Raw genomic sequence first — 21,090 nt, 5'->3', positions numbered from 1 at the left:
GCATGGCGTACTCTACATTATAATTAAACTGTCTAATATATAGCCAGTGCACCGGGACAACTTCTCAACGAGCATCAAAAAGGAATTATATACAGTAACTGAAAAGAAACCACGCTGCCGGCAGAGTATACTTGAGCGGTGTATTGTATTCCCAGAACATTGCGCGCTGTTTGCTCGTTGCCATTAAATTTTGTTTCCTTCCACAATAACTGGCATTTCAGTACCATAGTACATCATTAGCATTATTTATTGTAAGCAGAGGAGATTTATTTGTGAACATTAATGCGATTCGAAAACTTTCGTCGTGCTTGTTACCGCTTTCACGCTTTGTAATTGTAATTTGTAATATTGTATTGTGTTCGGCTGCAGGCTGCAGCCGATATCTGTGAGAGAATGTGGTGGTTGATAAGCGAAACGGGATGTTTACATTTTATTAACTAGGTGGGTTGGGGATGTGGGTCGTAGCTCGTAGCTGGGTAGCTTGAGGGGAAGGAGTTGTCCTGCCAAGCGACAATGGACACCGGGCGATCCGAGTTGGAGTTCCCGCTTCGGTCACACGACCTGTCCCAGGTCCCTGAAAATGGCTCTGCATCCCGAGCACCGGCGAGCCCGAGCAGGAGGAGCCGCCGAGACGAATGCGAGGTTTATGATGATGGAACAAACACGTTCTTCTGGTGAGAATGGGGCGCGCTCACTTCTTGTGGGGATTAATGTGCTTGTGCTATTATCTATGTAATAATTACGTGTTTAGAAAAATGTGCGGATATTATATTTGATGAAAATTAAAGCGATTATTTTGAGCGTCGAAGAGAGTGTGGAATAGAGGCGAAATATTACATAAAGGAGTAGGAATGTGTGTGTGTGTGTGTGTGTGTGTGTGTGTGTGTGTGTGTGTGTGTGTGTGTGTGTGTGTGTGTGTGTGTGTGTGTGTGTGTGTGTGTGTGTGTGTCTCGAATAACCAACATGGTCGGGTTGAAGATGATAATAATAGGGGGAAGTGGTGAAAGAGGAGAGAGTTAATATGAGAAGGTAAAGGGTAGACGTATTGTTCTGGGGGTGATTGGATAGGGGTGTAGATGAAATTCCAAATGAAGCGAAGTGTAATTGGTACTGTGGTGGCATGAGTTGTATCAGGTTTTGCGAGACATGTTGATCAATGGGAATGCTGACTGGTTTGTGAGATCTAATCAGCAGGGAATGGAGGTTTGAGGACTTTACTTTAGTGAAATGTACTGTGGGAGGGTGTGAGGGCTTCTTCTTCAGGCTGCTGCCCCAATGTGGCGTTGCACGTCTCGATGCAAGACCTTAAAGTTCTGACAAGTCAATAACTCTTTCTAGCATTTCTCTTTTTATGTATATATATATATATATATATATATATATATATATATATATATATATATATATATATATATATATATATATATATAATATGTATGTATATATATATGTATGTATATATATATGTATGTATATATATATGTATGTATATATATATGTATGTATATATATATATATGTGTATATATATATGTATGTATATATATATATATGTATATATATATATATATGTATATATATATATATATGTATATATATATATATGTATATATATATATATGTATATATATATATATGTATATATATATATATGTATATATATATATATGTATATATATGTATATATATATATATGTATATATATATATATGTATATATATATATATGTATGTATATATATATATATGTATGTATATATATATATATGTATGTATATATATATATGTATGTATATATATATATATGTATGTATATATATATATATGTATGTATATATATATATATGTATGTATATATATATATATGTATGTATATATATATATATGTATGTATATATATATATATGTATGTATATATATATATATGTATGTATATATATATGTATGTATATATATATATATGTATGTATATATATATGTATGTATGTATATGTATGTATATATATATATATATATATGTATGTATATATATTGTTACAGACGTGGCTTGGATGTTATTTACCGAGCGGTTTTATGGTATGACCACGTCTGCACAAGTTACCCGATTGTGCCCGAACGTTGACTAGTCGCGCGATGCTGGCTCAATAAGAAAAAGAAGACACCCGGCTGGATTACAATAACACAATACGACACCAATGTTTCAATTCTCAAGACCTCCGGAGGAGATTATATTCGTACGGAAAGGTCAGATTACAGGGGCTAGAGGTATAATCACAGAAAGACAGGCACTTAGACACACTCTTATATTAACCCCGGACAGACGACAGACAAACGGGACAACGGCTGACTCACACGGGGGTTGATGGCAGGAAAGCGGGTATCGATGGCTCCAGGTCCTCCTGGGCTCGGGGCAGGGTACAGTACGGTCCGGTCCGGTCCAAAGATGCGGAAGGTTGCACAGCGCTCGAGGTGGTAACGTTCTTTCACAGGCGGGTTCTCTTCCTCTCAGCGGTCGTAGGCAAGGCAACGTTCTTTCTCCAGCTGGGGGCGCATCTGTCGTCACGTCCGCTACGTGGCCGCGTATATCCGGCGGGGAGTGACACGCCCTCGGCTCGCTAGCGCCGCCCCAGATGGAATCGGTCCGCCCTTCTGATTGGGTGCGGGGGGTTACCAGGCTCCGCCCTTGAGGAGGAGCTGACAGCCAGCCCCTCCGTGGTAACCCCGTGGAGCGCGTGGTCAATGGCGCTAATCGAGCCGGTGTGAGGACGCATCCTCCCCCGCTCCGCCGCCATCTCCTCTGTTGTTGTTGTAATTGTTGGGGAAGAAGATGGAAGGAGGTATGGGAAAGGTCCTAAACTCACTACTGATGCCATATAATCACATTCTGGTGCAACGAAGAGTCATAATTAATGGAGACGAGGCCTTAACTGACATAGAATAAGAATAACTAGGAAGATGTCCGAAAGTTGTCTACGTGTGGTGCGGTGGACCTGGGCACGACATTTAATGGGGGAATAAGGGGAAGGTCGGCTCTACTGATTGTTATTTACATGCAATGGGACTAGGGAATGGGGGATTGGGGAAAGTTGGGGAGTATTGGAGAAAATAGGGGAATATTTACAAGCGGATATGGAGGCCAAATTCCATATTCGCAACATTGCACCCTTTTCTACCCTCGGGGCGTCCCGACCCGATAAATTTTTACCTACTTTAGTGTGGCACGCAATGTAGTTCCCTCTACTATTAACTCTACCCTGAGTGCGACAGTTTTACAGATATTCACAAATGAGTAAATATGTCCCCCTGCGACGTTGCACCCTTCTCCTCACAGAAACACACCCACAGGATAACCGAATCCGGAAAGAATTCGCAAACTACACATACAGCCGGTAGGGAGCATTATTTACAAGATTACGCTGATATCTACACTACGATCCAGGACCTGTCTTTGGAGGAACACATGCAGATGTTATGCATAGAGAGAGCGCGCTTGCCAACATCGATACACCAACCCACGAGTGCTCTGTGGCCGACGGCCTTTAATAACGTGCAGAGCACCCTTCCCGAGCATCAAAAGCACCACCCCACCACCAATCGGTGCAGTCACCATTGTTCATTGGAATAAAAATAAATTCGACAACCCCTAACCCTGCAGGTGTCTCTTGCTCTTCTTGTGGTGCACTTGGTGTTAATTAACAGTGGTTCACCTGTATGGCATAGGTGCCACGTTGACCCATAGGTCCATCCCCGGGTGGTGCTTGGCCGCAAACGAACTGCGGTCCATTGTGGGTGGCCACAAACATTGCGGTCCATATGGTGTATCGATCCCGGCAGCAAACAGCGAAAGTGCAGGCCCACAACTGTGCAGCCAGCACCTCTCTCTCCTCTCTCTCTACCCCAAAGCCAGATCCTCGGAGGTGGGAGACAAAAGAAGCAGACAAGTGAGTAAGGTGGTAAGGGCGCAAAAGTGCACGCAATGTAAGGTGATGCACACTGGGGGCACATGGGAACCAGGTGAGACAGGTACGTTCCTATCGTACGCCCCCCCCCCCCACCAGGTAACCTACATGGCCCCTCCCTTACCCCTTACTGTATCCACAAAACACAACACTACCCATAAACATCTACTTTACAAATCAACAAACATCTCTACTGTCTTCCCCGTTCCTCCCATAAACCAAATTCGTCTTCTCTCCCTCCTAACCAATCAAATTTGCCATTTTCAACTCTCATCATAATTTGCCATCTCCAACTCAACATCAAAATTTGCCATTACCAATTCATCATCAGTCCCTCCTAGGGAGGGAGAGATGGAATCACCCCAATGTCTCATCCACGTCGTGATGCGTCTCACAAATCCACACAGCGATTCATCTCCTGCAACAAAACAAAGAAAACACAGGTGTGGAGTCATCATCATCACCACAGGTAAGTGGCTGCGTATGGTGCGACAGGTTCTTCAATCCTAACTATTTCCTAAATGACTTTAACAACTTTACACTACCCGGGGTCTTTCTCCGGCCAAACCATTGGCCCTCTTACACTATTGGTTCTAAAAACCAATTCCCATTGGCCAGACTGTGGTGCTCTTCAATTTGGGGTCTCACTCCCCCGATTCATCTCCCGGTGCCCTCGTACAATTTCTGGGCTGCGGCGTGTACCTCTCCCAGTGGGTCTACCCACCTGCACACCTCCACCACTGCAGTTGCCTCCGAGCTTACCTGCTCCTCACCCTAACCTAACTACCTGGGGAAGGCCCTCTGGCTCTCTCCCCACTCGGTGCCCTCTCTGGCACTGGGCTACCCGGGTCCGTCCTCCGGATCCTCGGGCCCCATCCACAACTCTACCGGCTCCCAGAGCCCACCTGCGGCCTCACCTGGCCGACATCCTCACAGTGGTGGAGTGCCCAACCAACTACACACACTAACAGGCTACACGCCCAGCCATTTCCACAACACTAATGCACCCATCCACAACACCATTCTGCAACCGCACCACAGATGCCAATATCCAACCACAATTTACCTGTACCCTCTACCTAACACTTACACTACCCGCCCCGGGTACTCGTGAAAGGGGTCCACTCTTCCCCCATCCACACCTTCGCACCATGCACACCACTCCGTACCACTTACTCCAACTCTCTCCACACACCTGTACTTGCACACCTGTGCTCTCACACTTGGTGCCACCTGCACCCTTCTCTCCCCAAGCGCATTCGCGCTGATCCACACACTCACTACTCATACACTGCTCCACACACCTGTCCAATTGCACACCTGTGCAATCACACCTGTTCCATCCTCACACACACGGCATCATCTCAGCTAACTACTCCCTTCTGAAACTTGCGCTTCCCAGTCGTCCCTTTAAACTATTGCGCTCCCTCGTCATTATCATCCACACTAATCTACCTGCGTCCCTACTACAGGTATCAGTCACTAACTAAACTTAACGTTACCTAATGTCAATCTCTTCTAGATCCCTACAATATAACCTAACCCACCCGGGCTAGTTTTCACTGCCATACACCCCATAAACTATTGCGCATTTGCCCCCACATGGGAAGGATGGTGGATTTGCCATCCCACCACATCGGGGGTCTCTCACTACCAATTTTGCACATCAAATTTCAATAAATCAAAAATTTGCCAATCACTACCCATCATCTGCCAATCACTACTGCCAATCCCTTGCCAGTCATCAAATTTTGTTTTTCTCTAATTTTGGGTCCAAAACACTAACCTCATCACCCAGTCGACTCACTAATACCTCTCGGTGCGCCAATTCCTGTCCAAAGCCCGGCTTCGTAAAGCCAAGCCATGAATGCTGGTTGTTCTGTGCCAGCGGCTGGATGCGTCCGGCACTCGGTGCAGGGAAGGAGGTTTACCCGGGCCGAGATCCCACGCACCATCTCGGCACGGAGCCATCCCATGGCTCGATCTCGGCCTGCCGGAATGCCTCACCAAAAAGTGGTCGCCATGACGACCCTTCCTATCCTGCCGCCCGCTCCGCCTGGTGGAGCACGGACGCGGCCGTTCAAAGCGAGGCCCAGCACGCACCGAGGGCCCGATTCGGCTAAAAGTCGACCTAACCTCTAACCCGTTTAATGTCGATGCTTCACCTGCATGCTTACACCCCGAAGCCCGTTCCTTGCTCACACATCCAGCTGTGCCCATGCTCCTCGTACCTTTCCTTACACACCCAGGTACCCTCATTCCACTCACAGCCTTGGTCACACACCTGACCACCGAACACTTTGGCACACATTCGTCGCTCGCACACCTCACCAATACACCTCTTCGCGCCCCCTCCTCGGTCACCTCCTCTGTGACAATCACAGGTGTGCTCTCATTCGCACACCCAACCACGTGCCTCACCACCAACTCCAGCGTGCATTCCCACTCACGCTCTACCATTCCAGGTGTGCATCCTTCCATCCCAGGTGTACATCCTCGCTCACCTGTCACAACCAACTCACTCTCCTTGTCACTCTCACTACTCTCACTACTCTCACCTCCATTCTTGACAGCGCACTCACCCTTACTCTTGACAGCGCACTCTTTTCTCGTGCACCTGTCCGTCACACACCTTTCTCGCGCACACTCTCCCGTTACACCCTCTGTAACACTCACCACAGGTGGACACTCTTCCTTACTTCTGACAGCGCACTCTTTCCTCATGCACCTGTCTGTCACACACCTTTCTCGCGCACACTCTCCCGTCACACCCTCTGCAACACTTACCACACCGCGCTTCCATGTGCCCCCTCGCACACGCGCTACGACCGACTCACTCTCGCCAGCACCCTCACTACTCCTTGGCACGCACTTTTTCCTCACACACCCCAGAGTCGGACTTTCTCGCGCACCTCCTCTTTCGCACACCAGACCTGTCGCACACTTCACCAGTGGCCTCTCACGAACACCCGGGTCTATCTCGACCCCCAAGCTTCTTAAATCCCCTGGCGCATCATACGCACGACCATATTGGTCACCACTTACACCGGGTCCTCTTCCTCTTCGCTTCTCCTCCATCACCTGCGAATCCCTCATCCGGTTAATGAGCACATCATCACGATCCAAACACAGACTTTGGACCAATTCTTTTATCTCCTCTTTTATTTCTTTCTTATCCCCTCTCCGTCGCTTCTTAATTTCGCTCATCCCTTCTTCCACTTCTTCTAGTTTCTGCTTCACCTCTTTCATTCCCCGGTACGTCTCCTCAAGCTCATCCTCTAAGGCTACCTTGACCGTTTCCATGTGCGTCCTCACCTGCCGGTCCTTCGTCTCCATTACCTCTACCACCTCGTCCAACCTCGTTGTCAGTCCCTCACGTACCATCTGACATTCCCTCTTCGTCGCTATCAAGTCGTCTTTTAGTTCTTTCTGTGTCACTTTTAACCCTCCTAATACCGCAGTGTTCCTTTGAACCTGCTCCGTTAGTTCTTTTTGTCCCTCCGTCAGCTGTTCCACCTCCTGCGTCAGGACCTCTATGCCCCCCTGTAACTTTACAGTCCCCTTTCTCACCTCCTTCTCCATGTGCTCCTCACAGTGCCTCACCTCCTCGCGCACTCCTCCGACCTCCTCACTCACTCCTCTTCTGATCTCCTCTCCCATCACTTGCATCTCCTGCCCAGATGCCACCCTCATCTGCTCCATTTCCTCCCTGTGAGCATCCAGTTTGGTTTCTACCCCCATTCTGACCCCCTCTATCTGCTGCCCCATTTGTTTAACTTCCCTTTCCGCTTGGTCCCTCATGTCCCTCAATTTGCCTTCCATACTGTTTTCTAACCCCTCTAACCCATTTTTCACTCCCTCTATCTGATTCTCCTGGGCAGCCATTCTATTTTCTACCCCCATTAACCCATTTTTCACTTCTTTTATCCCGTTGTCTAACCCCTCAAAATTATCGTCTAACTTCCCAAATTTCTTGTCTAACCCCTCACTGGTACCCCTCGCTTCGTCCCTCATTACCCCCATTTGGTTTCCCATTACCCCCATTTGGCCCTCCATTCGCCCACTATCAACCCTCATTTGCTCACTCTGAGCATCCATCCGGTTCCCCAATTGGTTACTCTGCAGTTTGAGGGACGCCTGCATTTGCGCCATAAATTGCTCCATGAGGACCTGCATCTGGGCCATCCCTCCCACTTGTGCAGCGGGTGCGGCCGCCGTAGCTATGTGCGAGGCGCCATTTCGCGCGTCTGCTACCCCCGCTGTTTCGCTCTCCTCATGTCCCTCATGTCCCTCAATTTGGTCCTGGACCGACCCTGCTTCACTCTCCCCTACCGGACCCCAGCCGTCTTGATCCGCCATAGCGCGACTTTCAAAATTCGGGTTTTGTAAAACAAAACAAATTTCGGCCGCTCCAAATTTTGACCAAATTTTTTTTTTTCCTCTATTCGTTTTTTTTTTTTTCAAAATTTGGTCGGGCCTCGAATCTCACTCCCGACACCAATTGTTACAGACGTGGCTTGGATGTTATTTACCGAGCAGTTTTATGGTATGACCACGTCTGCACAAGTTACCCGATTGTGCCCGAACGTTGACTAGTCGCGCGATGCTGGCTCAATAAGAAAAAGAAGACACCCGGCTGGATTACAATAACACAATACGACACCAATGTTTCAATTCTCAAGACCTCCGGAGGAGATTATATTCGTACGGAAAGGTCAGATTACAGGGGCTAGAGGTATAATCACAGAAAGACAGGCACTTAGACACACTCTTATATTAACCCCGGACAGACGACAGACAAACGGGACAACGGCTGACTCACACGGGGGTTGATGGCAGGAAAGCGGGTATCGATGGCTCCAGGTCCTCCTGGGCTCGGGGCAGGGTACAGTACGGTCCGGTCCGGTCCAAAGATGCGGAAGGTTGCACAGCGCTCGAGGTGGTAACTTTCTTTCACAGGCGGGTTCTCTTCCTCTCAGCGGTCGTAGGCAAGGCAACGTTCTTTCTCCAGCTGGGGGCGCATCTGTCGTCACGTCCGCTACGTGGCCGCGTATATCCGGCGGGGAGTGACACGCCCTCGGCTCGCTAGCGCCGCCCCAGATGGAATCGGTCCGCCCTTCTGATTGGGTGCGGGGGGTTACCAGGCTCCGCCCTTGAGGAGGAGCTGACAGCCAGCCCCTCCGTGGTAACCCCGTGGAGCGCGTGGTCAATGGCGCTAATCGAGCCGGTGTGAGGACGCATCCTCCCCCGCTCCGCCGCCATCTCCTCTGTTGTTGTTGTAATTGTTGGGGAAGAAGATGGAAGGAGGTATGGGAAAGGTCCTAAACTCACTACTGATGCCATATAATCACATTCTGGTGCAACGAAGAGTCATAATTAATGGAGACGAGGCCTTAACTGACATAGAATAAGAATAACTAGGAAGATGTCCGAAAGTTGTCTACGTGTGGTGCGGTGGACCTGGGCACGACATTTAATGGGGGAATAAGGGGCAGGTCGGCTCTACTGATTGTTATTTACATGCAATGGGACTAGGGAATGGGGGATTGGGGAAAGTTGGGGAGTATTGGAGAAAATAGGGGAATATTTACAAGCGGATATGGAGGCCAAATTCCATATTCGCAACAATATATACACACATACATATACATATGTACATATCAGTCACTATGCGACCTTCATATCATCAGTGGAGAACCGCCAGCAAGGTGTCCCATACAGCTGCTGCTGCACCTTGCTGGGAGCGATACACACCGCCTGCCACGCGGTGACGTTATCTCTGGTATCCACTCATCATATGGAGTCGACCTGGTTGCGGTTGGGAGTTACTAATAATATACATGCTCTGTATTTATAATCCGTAATGACGCACTGCTAGATGGTTCCTCTGGAACTTTGCAGGCAAGGCGGACGTGCATGGCGATGACGTCATGTTGTCCGCTCATTAGGTTGGAGAACCAGATTACAGATACCATTATTAGTAACTCCCAACCGCAACCAGGTCGACTCCATATGATGAGTGGATACCAGAGATAACGTCACCGTGTGGCAGGCGGTGCGTATCGCTCCCAGCAAGGTGCAGCAGCAGCTGTATGGGACACCTTGCTGGCGGTTCTCCACTGATGATATGAAGGTCGCATAGTGACTGATATAAAAACCGAAAGGGTCACAGAGTTACAAGTGTATGGAAAGCCTCACTGCGTTGCCCTGATGAAGCCCCAACAAGGGCGAAACCAGGTCGGTAACTGTGAGTTTTGCATGCACTTGTGACAGTATCTGTATTTATAATCCGTAATGACGCACTGCTAGATGGTTCCTCTGGAACTTTGCAGGCAAGGCGGACGTGCATGGCGATGACGTCATGTTGTCCGCTCATTAGGTTGGAGAACCAGATTACAGATACCATTATATATACATATATATATATATATCTACACACACAGTCACATGAAAAGGTAAGTACACCCCATGTAAACTTTTGACTTTTTCAACAAACAGCTATTTGATCTTCATTTCAACAATATTGATAGATAAAGGTGATATAATATAACAAATATCACGAAACATTTACATTTTGTAGTCCATTGTATAATTTAAATAAATGCAAATTTCGCATGTGGAAAAAGTAAGTACACCCCATGAAATGTTTTTTAAAATCTTTTTAACATATGTGGACATATCAATATTTGATCTTCATTTGAACAGTATCTAGAGATAAAGGTGATCTAATTGAACAAAAAACAATGGAAATTGACTTTGCAATAATTTATTCACCAAAACATTGTTGCACAGCATGCACAATTGCATGCAGAGCTCGTTTCAAATCCCCCCACAACATCTCGATGGGATTTTGATCCGCGCTTTGACTTGGCCATTCCAGAACCCTCCATTTCTTTCTTTTCAGCCATTCCTTGGTGGATTTTATTGGTATGTTTAGGGTCATTGTCATGTTGCAAGGTCCACCTTCGGTTGAGCTTCAACTTTCCAACAGATGGCCTCACATTATCCTCAAGCACCCTCTGGTACAATGAAGAATTCATAGTGGATTCTATGATGGTGAGCTGCCCAGGCCCTGATGCAGCAAAGCTGCCCCAAACCATAATATTTCCACCACCATGCTTTACAGTTGGTATCAGATTCTTATGTTCAAATGCTGTCTTTGGTTTTCGCCAAACATGTCTTCTGGTACTGTGGCCAAATAGCTCTTCCTTTGACTCATCTGTCCAGAGCACATTGTTCCAGAAGTGCCGGTCTTTGCCTAGGTGTTCATTGGCAAACTTTAATCTTGCCCTGATGTTCTTTCTGGACAGCCAAGGTTTCCTCCTGGCACATCTCCCATGTAGATCAAATTTGTGCAGCCTCTTTCTAATGGTAGACTCGTGCACTTTGACATCAACAGTGGCAAGAGCTACCTGTAGGTCCCGTGATGACATTCTGCGGTTCTTAGAGACTTCTTTCAGCATCTTGCGGTCTGCTCTCGGGCTGAACTTGCTGGGGCGGCCTGGCCTGAACAAGTTGGCAGTTGTTTGGAATCTTCTCCACTTGTAGATGATCTTCCGGACAGTCGAATGATTGATTTCAAATTGTTTGGAGATCTTTTTAAATCCCTTCCCAGACTCGTAGGGATCTATAACCTTCTTTCTGAAGGCCTCAGAGACCTCTTTTGATCTAGGCATGATGATGCCGCACACTTCAACAGCAGAGATCTCGCGAGATCTTGGAGACGGCGGCAGGGATTTTCGAAGCTCCACACGGTCTCCACGTTTTTCGAAGTTAAGTCTGTTCACAATTGTATTTTGTCGAAACTGTATTTATCTTTCGGTGTGTGAAGTTATTGTGTGCAACTTTGGTTGTTTCTCGGCGTTTATCTTTCATAAATTGATCGTCTGTTTGCCGTGTCGCGAGCAAGGCCTTGTACAGTGTGCACTGTACAACCTTGAGGCTTTGTTTTTCTCTCAGTGGTCCGTCGTTTGTGATCCAATAACTTTCGTTCTCTGTATTCCCAGTCTTTTCACCCATAGCCTACTTCCTTGTGTAAATCTCAACTCAAAAAAAAAAAAAAAAAAAAAAAAAAACATTTCCTTCTCTGTTCTCATTCGTTTATTCATTCTTATTCGTTGTTTCGTTCTTCGACCACGTGTTTCTCCCCCATTTCCCCAGATAGTTTTCACTCATTAACCTTCAATGTTTACACTTTCCCCTCAAGTTATGTATTCCGTCATATTTTATAACACCTTTTTCTTCTTCTTTAAAAGGCTGCTTTCGACTTGCTCACCAAATCAATTCATCCCAAAAAAAATATCCATCTCCTATAGTGCCTTTTTTCTACATTCCCTAAACTCTCCTGCACTCCATCCTCCATCCAGCGTCCTTAAACGTATTTTTAACTCGAAGATCACAAGAAACTCATTTTGCAATAAATGTTCGTTTCCCATAAATCGTACACTTTCAAAAATCCAATCTCACCCCTCCCCTCCAAATCTTCCCCATAACCCCTCCCCTCCAAATCTTCCCCATCACCCCTCCCCTCCAAATCTTCCCCATCACCCATCCCTTTCAAATCTCCCCCCTTGCCCCCTCCCTCCTAAACTACCCCCTCACCCCTCCCCGCCAAGACGCCCCCTCGCCCCTCCCCTCCTAGACTCCTGCCTCACCCCTCCCCTCCAAATCTCCCCCATATCCCATCCCTTTCAAATCCCTCCCCTTGTCCCTTCCCTCCCAAACTCCCCCCTCACCCCTCCCCTTCAAATCTCCCCACCCTCATTGCTTCTCAATTTCCCCCCGCTCACTCCCCCTCCTCAAAGTGTCCTCCCCGCTTCTTCCCCCTTCAAACTCTCACCTCCATCTCCCCCAACCTTCTGCCTCGCTCTTCCCCCTCCTCAAATAACACCTCATTGTGGCTCACCCAATCACCATCAAACCTTTTGTCCGCCCCATCCTTCCCTTTCTCCGAGCTATTCTGAAATCTCTGACACACCTTCAACAGCTCTCCCTACCTCTTCCACCTCTTCCACATCTTACCCTACCCCTCCTCCCCCCTGTTCTGTATCTGATGCTCCCCCTTCCTCTTCATTAACGGTATGGACCTCAAACATCCGGGGCCTTCGTTCAAACTTAACTGATCTCTCCATACAGGTTGCTTCTGTCAAACCAGACGTGATCTGCTTAACAGAAACTTTCCTCCTTTATGATGTCTCTGATTCCATAGTATCTCTCCCGGGCTACTCCCTCCTCCGGTATGATAGACCTGAGCCTCGTCCTGGAGGCGGGGTTGCTATCTTTATCAAAAACTCTCTTCCTCACTCGCCCTGCACTGCACTCTCTCCACCTCACCCCCAGGAATACCTCTGGCTACGGCTTCCCCTTCGCTCCCACCTCTTGTTCATATGTGTGTTGTACCGTCCACCAAACAGTGATGACTCCATCTACATCTCGCTGTCTGATGATATGGACCAACTTCTATCTACTCATCCCAACTCTCTCTTCCTCATATGTGGTGATTTCAACTGTCATCATGCCAGTTGGCTGGGTGTGGGTACCTCTCTCACCAGCCATGGCTCCTCAGCAAAGGACTTCTGCGACTCACTGGGACTGACACAATCTGTCAATTTCCCGACCCGGATCTCAGTCAACGGAACATCTTCTCTTCTGGACTTGGTTATGACTAACTTCCCTGAAAATGTCTGCTGCTCTTCTTCTGCTCCGATCGGATCATCTGATCATGTCCTTGTTAAAGTGGACATCTCTCTGACCATCCTCAGGGAGCCTGCTCAGCGTAGACGAGTCTGGCATTTCACTCAGGCCAACTGGCACGGTCTTCAAGCAGCCATCAATCATCTGGACTGGTCTCCCATCTCTACCACCTCTGACATCAACTCATCCTGGGAATTCTTCCAAAGTAAATTGCTCTCTCTCATGCACAGATTTATCCCATCTCGTCTTCAGTTGTCATACCCTTCCTCCCGTCCATGGTACACGGAATCTTGTGGTGAGGCTGTTGCCCAGAAACAACTTGCCTTCGTCTCCTGGAAAGCAAATCCAACGGAAGGAAATCTCATTTCCTTTCACAAAGCCTGAAACAAGTGTGTGTCCACCCTCAGGAGAGCCAGGAAACAATATCTCTCCGTTCTCAAGACCGAACTCTCTTATCTGTCTCCCTCTTCCAAATCCTGGTGGCGTCTGGTCAAATCCGTTTCTGGTGTTTGTTCCCCCTCCATCCCCTCCCTTACCTCAAACGGCTACACAGCTGACTCCGCACGTGAAAAAGCTGAATGCCTCAACTCTGTGTTTGCCTCTAAATCTTGTGTCCCAAACCCATCCCTCTCTGTACCCACCATACCCAGTCGTACCCTGCTGCTCCTGGACTCCGTGTCCTTTCCTCCTGACAAGGTGGAAAAGTTTCTGTCAACCCTCGACTCTGATTCTGCAACTGGACCCGACGGCATCAGCCCACGGGTCCTAAAATCCTGCTCTGCTGCTCTATCTCACCCTCTCTCTGTTCTCTTCACCCTCTCTTTTGCTCAAGGTCAACTGCCATCTGCTTGGAAATCAGCCAACATCACCGCTTTGCACAAAAAAGGTGCAAAAACAGATCCTAGCAACTACAGACCAATCAGCCTTCTCCCAATTATCAGCAAAGTCATGGAATCCATCATTGCTTCTGATATGAAATCTTTCCTCTTCTCCAATGGCTTGATCTCTGATCATCAATTTGGTTTCAGACCAGGTCACTCTACTCTGGACATGCTGCTTCTGCTGTCTCAACAATGGATGGAGGTCCTCAATGCCAAACAGGAAATTAGAGCTGTCTCCCTCGACATATCACGTGCCTTCGACACGGTCTGGCACCCCGCTCTGCTCACCAAACTCTCCTCCTTTGGTATCCATGGAAATCTCCACGCATGGCTGGCGGACTTCCTCTCTAGTCGTCGTCAACGTGTGGCCCTGAATGGGTTTCTCTCATCTCCTCTTCCTGTTCAGGCTGGAGTTCCCCAAGGCAGTGTTCTGGGCCCCGTGCTTTTTCTGGTCTTCATCAATGATCTCTCTGACTCTCTCGAAAATCCTCTCTATCTCTTTGCTGATGACTCCACTCTCTGCCGCTCCATTCCTCTTCCCTCAGATAGGCAGTCTGCTGCCTCCTCACTCTCTGAAGACCTGGACAAAATCACAGACTGGTCAAACAAGTGGAACATGTCTTTCAATCCTGACAAATCTCACACTCTTACTATGTCTCTCCGAAAAGATCGACTGGACAACCCTCCCATCTACTTTCTCAACAATCCTCTCCAAGAAGTTCTGTCGCTCAAGATTTTGGGTCTCACTATCTGCCATGATCTTTCTTGGGAAAACCACATTTCCAAGCTGGCCTCCAAAGCCAGTCGCCGACTGGGCATCCTCCGTCGTGCGAAGTCCTTCCTCGGCACACCTGAGCTCCTCACCACATACAAGGCTTTCATCCGCAGCTCAATGGAATACTGTTCTCCCCTATGGGCCGGTGCTCCTGCCTCACACCTAGCTCGGCTTCACGCTGTTGAAACCAAAGCTTTCAGAATTATTGGAATCTCCCGCGATGAAGCTATCTCTGAGGGCCTTTCACTCACTCACCGCAGGCAGGTAGGTGGTCTTTCTGTCTTCTACCGACTCCTCTCCGGCCTTGCACCCCCAGCTCTCTCTGTGCTCTGTCCCCCAAATATTCCTACAGGTCGCACAAGATCTGCCAGCAACCCTCTGATGGTTAAACTGCCGAAATCTCGGCTCTCCGCTCACCTTCACTCTTTCATTCCTCTTTTCTCCCGCCTCTGGAACAAACTCCCTCACTCCCTTCAATCCCACTCCTCCCTCCAGGTCTTTAAAACAGCTGTTCACCACCATCTCCTTTCTTCCCCCATCCAAAACCTTGATCTTTTCTACGCCCGCTAATTCACCCCAGATCCACCTTGTTTGAAATTCCAACTTCTTTCCTGGAAGTCCTGGCAGTGTCCATATGTTTTATACCTCTCCCACTGCCCCCTTCCCACGCCCCCCCCCCCCAAAGCCCTCGCCCTCTCTCAGATCTCTCAATGTCTCCATGTCTCTCGGTCCCTGCTCTCAAATGTTGTGTTTGTGTCCTTCCCCCTCTCTCCCCATCTTGTCTACCGCTCCCTATGTTATATGTTTTATGTATCGGTTTGTCTTTCTGTGTGATTAATGTTCGCTCTTTCACGAGCCTCGATCTTGTATACAAAAAAAAAAAAAAAAAAAAGAAAAAAAAAAAGCAAACTAAATGTCTGAGGTTTAAAAATAAGACAGGTTCCTCCAAGATCCTCTCTAACGATGTTCTAATCATTTGCACCTGAGCTGGTGCATCTGATTCTAATTTTAGGTATTTGAAGTAGTGATAAATGTCGGGGTGTTCTTACTTTTTCCACATGGGAAATTTGCATTTATGTTTATTTAAATTACTAGGGCATGCCCGTACTATATATATATCTAAAATTATATCCCCCCCTCTATTTACATGAAATGGTTTGGTTCATTCGCAAAGCCAAAGCGAACGGCTTGCGAGTACGGTGACAATCCCCCCCCTCTATTTACATGAAATGGTTTGGTCCAAAGCGAACGGCTTGCGAGTACGGTGACAATCCCCCCCCTCTATTTACATGAAATGGTTTGGTCCAAAGCGAACGGCTTGCGAGTACGGTGACAATCCCCCCCCTCTATTTACATGAAATGGTTTGGTCCAAAGTGAACGGCTTGCGGAGTTTGGTAAAGAAATCGCCATAGCGTGCACAAACGCGCAGGAAAGCGAAAGAATCGCAAATTAGTTTTAATTAGTTTTAAAACATAGTTTAACGCCAACATAGCGGCAACATAGTTTGCCAACGTGAAATAAATGAATACGCTCTCAAATGTGCCGTCCGAGGCAGAGTCTGTTCGGCACGTTCGGCACACGTGATAGCTCGCTGCTCTCTGATTGGTTGAATCGTTTTTTGGACATAGCTCGGTAACTACTTCTCCGATTAATATGAAACCTTGAAAAGGCACATCCTCAGGTCCCCAGCAATATACCTGGCAAGGTTAAAGTATATCGGACCCGTGGTTGTCGAGAAACAGCGGTCACAGACATACACACAGACAAACACACACACAGAGATTACTGGAATTATAGATAGATGCAATGGACTACAAAATGTAAATGTTTCATGATATCTCTATATTATAATAGCCGTAGATGATTCTGTTGGGTGTCTGTCCGGGGTGTGGCTTACTCGGCTTGCAGAGTTGCTCCACCCATAGCTCCACCCATTCTGGGAGTGGCTTCATATAATTATAAACAAATATCCACCATTTTATTAACTCGCATAGCTTTGAGGCCTGTTTTGTAGGCCCGTGGTGTCTTGCTCTCTCCGTTTTATTTCAAATCAAATTCGATATATCATTTCATTTTTCACAGTCGCTAACATTGTTTTAGACTCGGTTGAAAAAAAACGGGAAGAAAATACAATGAAACTTGCCGTTTATAGAACGAAATGAATTCTCAAACGCCTGTAACTTCAAGGCCATTGAGTCTCTCTCACGCCTTTATCTCCAATCTAACTCACCATATGATTTCATTTTTATCGATGGTTTTACTTTTAGACTCGGTGTCAGCAATAATTGAGAACATTCCACACACGCGGGAAAATGCAGAGATATATTTTTAAAAATCGCGTCATGGTGTATCATACACCGCCCAACATGACACCGACGGCAATGTGTCGATATATATTAAAAATTCGCTTTTGCTTTTCCGTTAAGATATATTACTTTTTCGTTTGATGACAGTCGTCACAAAAACGACAACAATGATGCCGACATATATTTCTTCGTTTTTATTTCATTCAACATTATTAGCCGGAAGTAAAATATGTTTCAGGAAATTACCGAGAGATATTTCTTCGTTTTTTTTATTAGTTATGTGCGCATACACTTTAAATAGGTTTATTTGAAATCTTTAATTTTCCACAAACATTCCACACACGCGGGAAAATGCAGAGATATATTTTTAAAAATCACGTCGTGGTGTATCATACACCGCCCAACATGACACCGACGGCAATGTGTCGATATATATTAAAAATTCGCTTTTGCTTTTCCGTTAAGATATATTACTTTTTATGACAGTCGTCACAAAAACGTCAACAATGATGCCGACATATATTTCTTCGTTTTTATTTCATTCAACATTATTAGCCGGAAGTAAAATATGTTTCAGGAAATTTCAGGACGGGGAATTTCTTCGTTTTTTTTATTAGTTATGTGCGCATACACTTTAAATAGGTTTATTTGAAATCTTTAATTTTTCACAATTACTTGCCATTTATCATTTGATGATTACGAGACAAATTCCTCTTGAGGATCGTGACAATTCATGCGCTGCGTGGAAACTTCTATTTCCAAAATGAATGAGACGGTCGATGAAGAACGCAGACTTGAACAGGATGTAGCAAGAAAGCGAATGAGACGGGCGAACGAGTCCGTCGACGAACGTCAATGCAAACTTGCGGGGTCACCCATGGGAATCCCACGGGCATGGATGTGTGTGACATTTCGACATATTGAGTTAGATGCTGCACATTCATTTTTACAAAATGGTTACTGGCAAGTCATCAGATCCAGAAATGGTGTAATGAACACAATTTATTTACGCGCAAGCAAGAAAGCAAGACGGCCCGATTTCCGATTCCGACGGGCGAGACGGGCCGACGGGCGAGATGGGCCGACGGGCGAGACGGGCGAGACGGGCCGACGGGCGAGACGGGCCGACGGGCGAGACGGGCCGATTTGGAGCAAGAAAAAGAACGAGACGGGAGAAAAACGAGAGAAACGAGACGGGGAAAGCCGATTGGAGAGGCGAGTGAGGAGCGATTGGAGAGGCGAGTGAGGAGCGATTGGAGAGGCGAGTGAGGAGCGATTGGAGAGGCGAGTGAGGGATTGGAGAGGAGAGGAGTGTGAGGGATTGGAGAGGAGAGGAATGTGAGGGATTGGAGAGGAGGAGAGTGTCAGGTGGAGAGAGGAGAGTGTCATGTGGAGAGAGGAGAGTGTCAGGTGGAGAGAGGAGAGTGTCAGGTGGAGAGGAGTGAGGGGTCACATATTATGTGAAATAAATAAATTGTGTTCATTACACCATTTCTGGATCTGATGAATTGCCAGTAACCATTTTGAATGTGCAGCATCTAACTCAATATGTCGAAATGTCCCACGGGTGACCCCACTATATTTCTTCGTTTTTATTTCATTCAACATTATTATCCGGAAGTAAAGGTTCACATGTTCATTTCACGTGTGCAAAAACAAACTCCATTTCACGTGTGCATGGACATGAAACACAGACGGGAAATTGCTAAGAGATATTTCGTTCGAAGCAATTCTACACCGCCCAAATAAAATATTTCACCGATACACCGAGCGAATTTCAGCGAATTTCACCGAGTTTCAGGAAATTACCCAGAGATATTTCTTCGTTTTTATTTCATTAGTTACTAGCAGAAGTACTCAGCGTTGCCGGGCGGGGGAGGGGGGGAGGGCACGTACACTTTAAACATGTATATACATGTGGGATGTGGGATGTGTGTGTGTGTGTGTGTGTGTGTGTGTGTGTGTGTGTGAATAAGAGAGAGACCGAATTGTGAGATGCAGAAATGAAAAAACGAGGTGTGTGTGTGTGTGTGTGTGTGTGTGTGTGTGTGTGTGTGTGTGTGTGTGTGTGTGTGTGTGTGTGTGTGTGTGTGTGTGTGTGTGTGTGTGCGCGCGTGCATATATGTGTATGTGTATATATATGTATGTGTGTGTGTTTGTTTGTGTGTGTGTGTGGGTATACATGTGTGTATATGTGTATGTGTGTGTACACATGTGTATGTGTGTGTATATATGTGTATATATGTGTGTGTCTGTATGTGTATATATATGTGTGTGTGTATGTGCATATATATGTGTGTGCATGTGTGTGGGTGTGTGTGTGTGTGTGTGTGTGTGTGTGTGTGTGTGTGTGTGAATAAGAGAGAGACCGAATTGTGAGATGCAGAAATGAAAAAACGAGGTGTGTGTGTGTGTGTGTGTGTGTGTGTGTGTGTGTGTGTGTGTGTGTGTGTGTGTGTGTGTGTGTGTGTGTGTGTGTGTGTGTGTGTGTGTGTGTGTGTGTGTGTGTGTGTGTGTGTGTTATTGTGAAACAGGTGCAGCATCTAACTCAATATGTCGAAATGTCACACACGTCCATGCCCGTGGGATTCCCACGGGTGACCCCACTAGTTTGTTATATTATATCACCTTTATCTGTCAATATTGTTGAAATATATCAAATAGCTGTATGTTGAAAAATGTTGGAAAAAGTCAAAACTTTACATGGGGTGTACTTACTTTTTCACGTGACTATATATATATATATATATATATATGTATATATATATATATATATATATATATATATATATATATATATACTAGCTTGGCTCACCTCACCACGCGTCGTCGCAGAGGAACGGGCTTGTAGGCCGGTCATTTTACGAATATACCCACCACAAATTGCAATAGTAATGAAACTTGGCATTTTTGCTTCTTTTGACCCATGTAATAACATAGTAAAAGTCAAGGAATAACGAGGCATTGGAACACATTCATTTCGAGCAACCACTTTTTGACAGTTATGCACGAAAATAAGCTAATAAAAATGGCACAAAATAATGCACTTAATTTGTTATTTCGTTCACATTCTCAAAAGATGTCAGAAATGTAAGTGTTTAAGAGTGTAAGACAGGCCTTATGCCCTGGTTTTACAATACATTTGACATGTAAAGGTATATATATTGAGATAATTGACATTTAAGGTAGCTTTATCCCAATAAAATTGAATTTTTTCGAAAATATACATATCAATGAATTTTGAAAGCTAATATAATGGTCTATCATATTCTTATATCAAATTAGATTTTACTCTAGTCTAATTAGGTGAACAAAGCCTAATTAGGTGAATAAAATTTAATTACATGAACAATGATCTCCATAGCAACGACTTTGGACCTTGGATACGGTCGCTTTTATATAACCAATCTCAAAAAGTGTGGTATCAAAAGATTCGGAATAGCCTATAGTGCAATCCAGCTGAGAACCAATCAGAAG

General features: G+C 46.1%; 1 protein-coding gene across 2 annotated transcripts in view; it reads left to right on the top strand.

Annotated features, from left to right (window-relative positions):
* The first annotated feature begins 355 nt into the window (after window positions 1-355).
* PTDSS2 (phosphatidylserine synthase 2) overlaps window positions 356-21,090 on the top strand; it is a 160,163-nt gene continuing 139,428 nt past the window's right edge. Inside the window, exon 1 of one of the 2 annotated variants that reach the window (XM_068119443.2) lies at window positions 356-674. In XM_068119443.2, coding sequence (XP_067975544.1) covers window positions 514-674 — 161 coding nt within the window. In that variant the 5' untranslated portion in view covers window positions 356-513. The remainder of the gene's footprint in view (window positions 675-21,090) is intronic. The other variant, XM_068119451.2, reaches the window with a different exon arrangement.

Source organism: Myxine glutinosa, chromosome 1 (assembly GCF_964187855.1).
Source record: "Myxine glutinosa chromosome 1, kmMyxGlut1.1, whole genome shotgun sequence".
Lineage (NCBI taxonomy): Eukaryota > Metazoa > Chordata > Myxini > Myxiniformes > Myxinidae > Myxine > Myxine glutinosa.
This window is presented reverse-complemented; position numbering and strand designations above follow the sequence as displayed.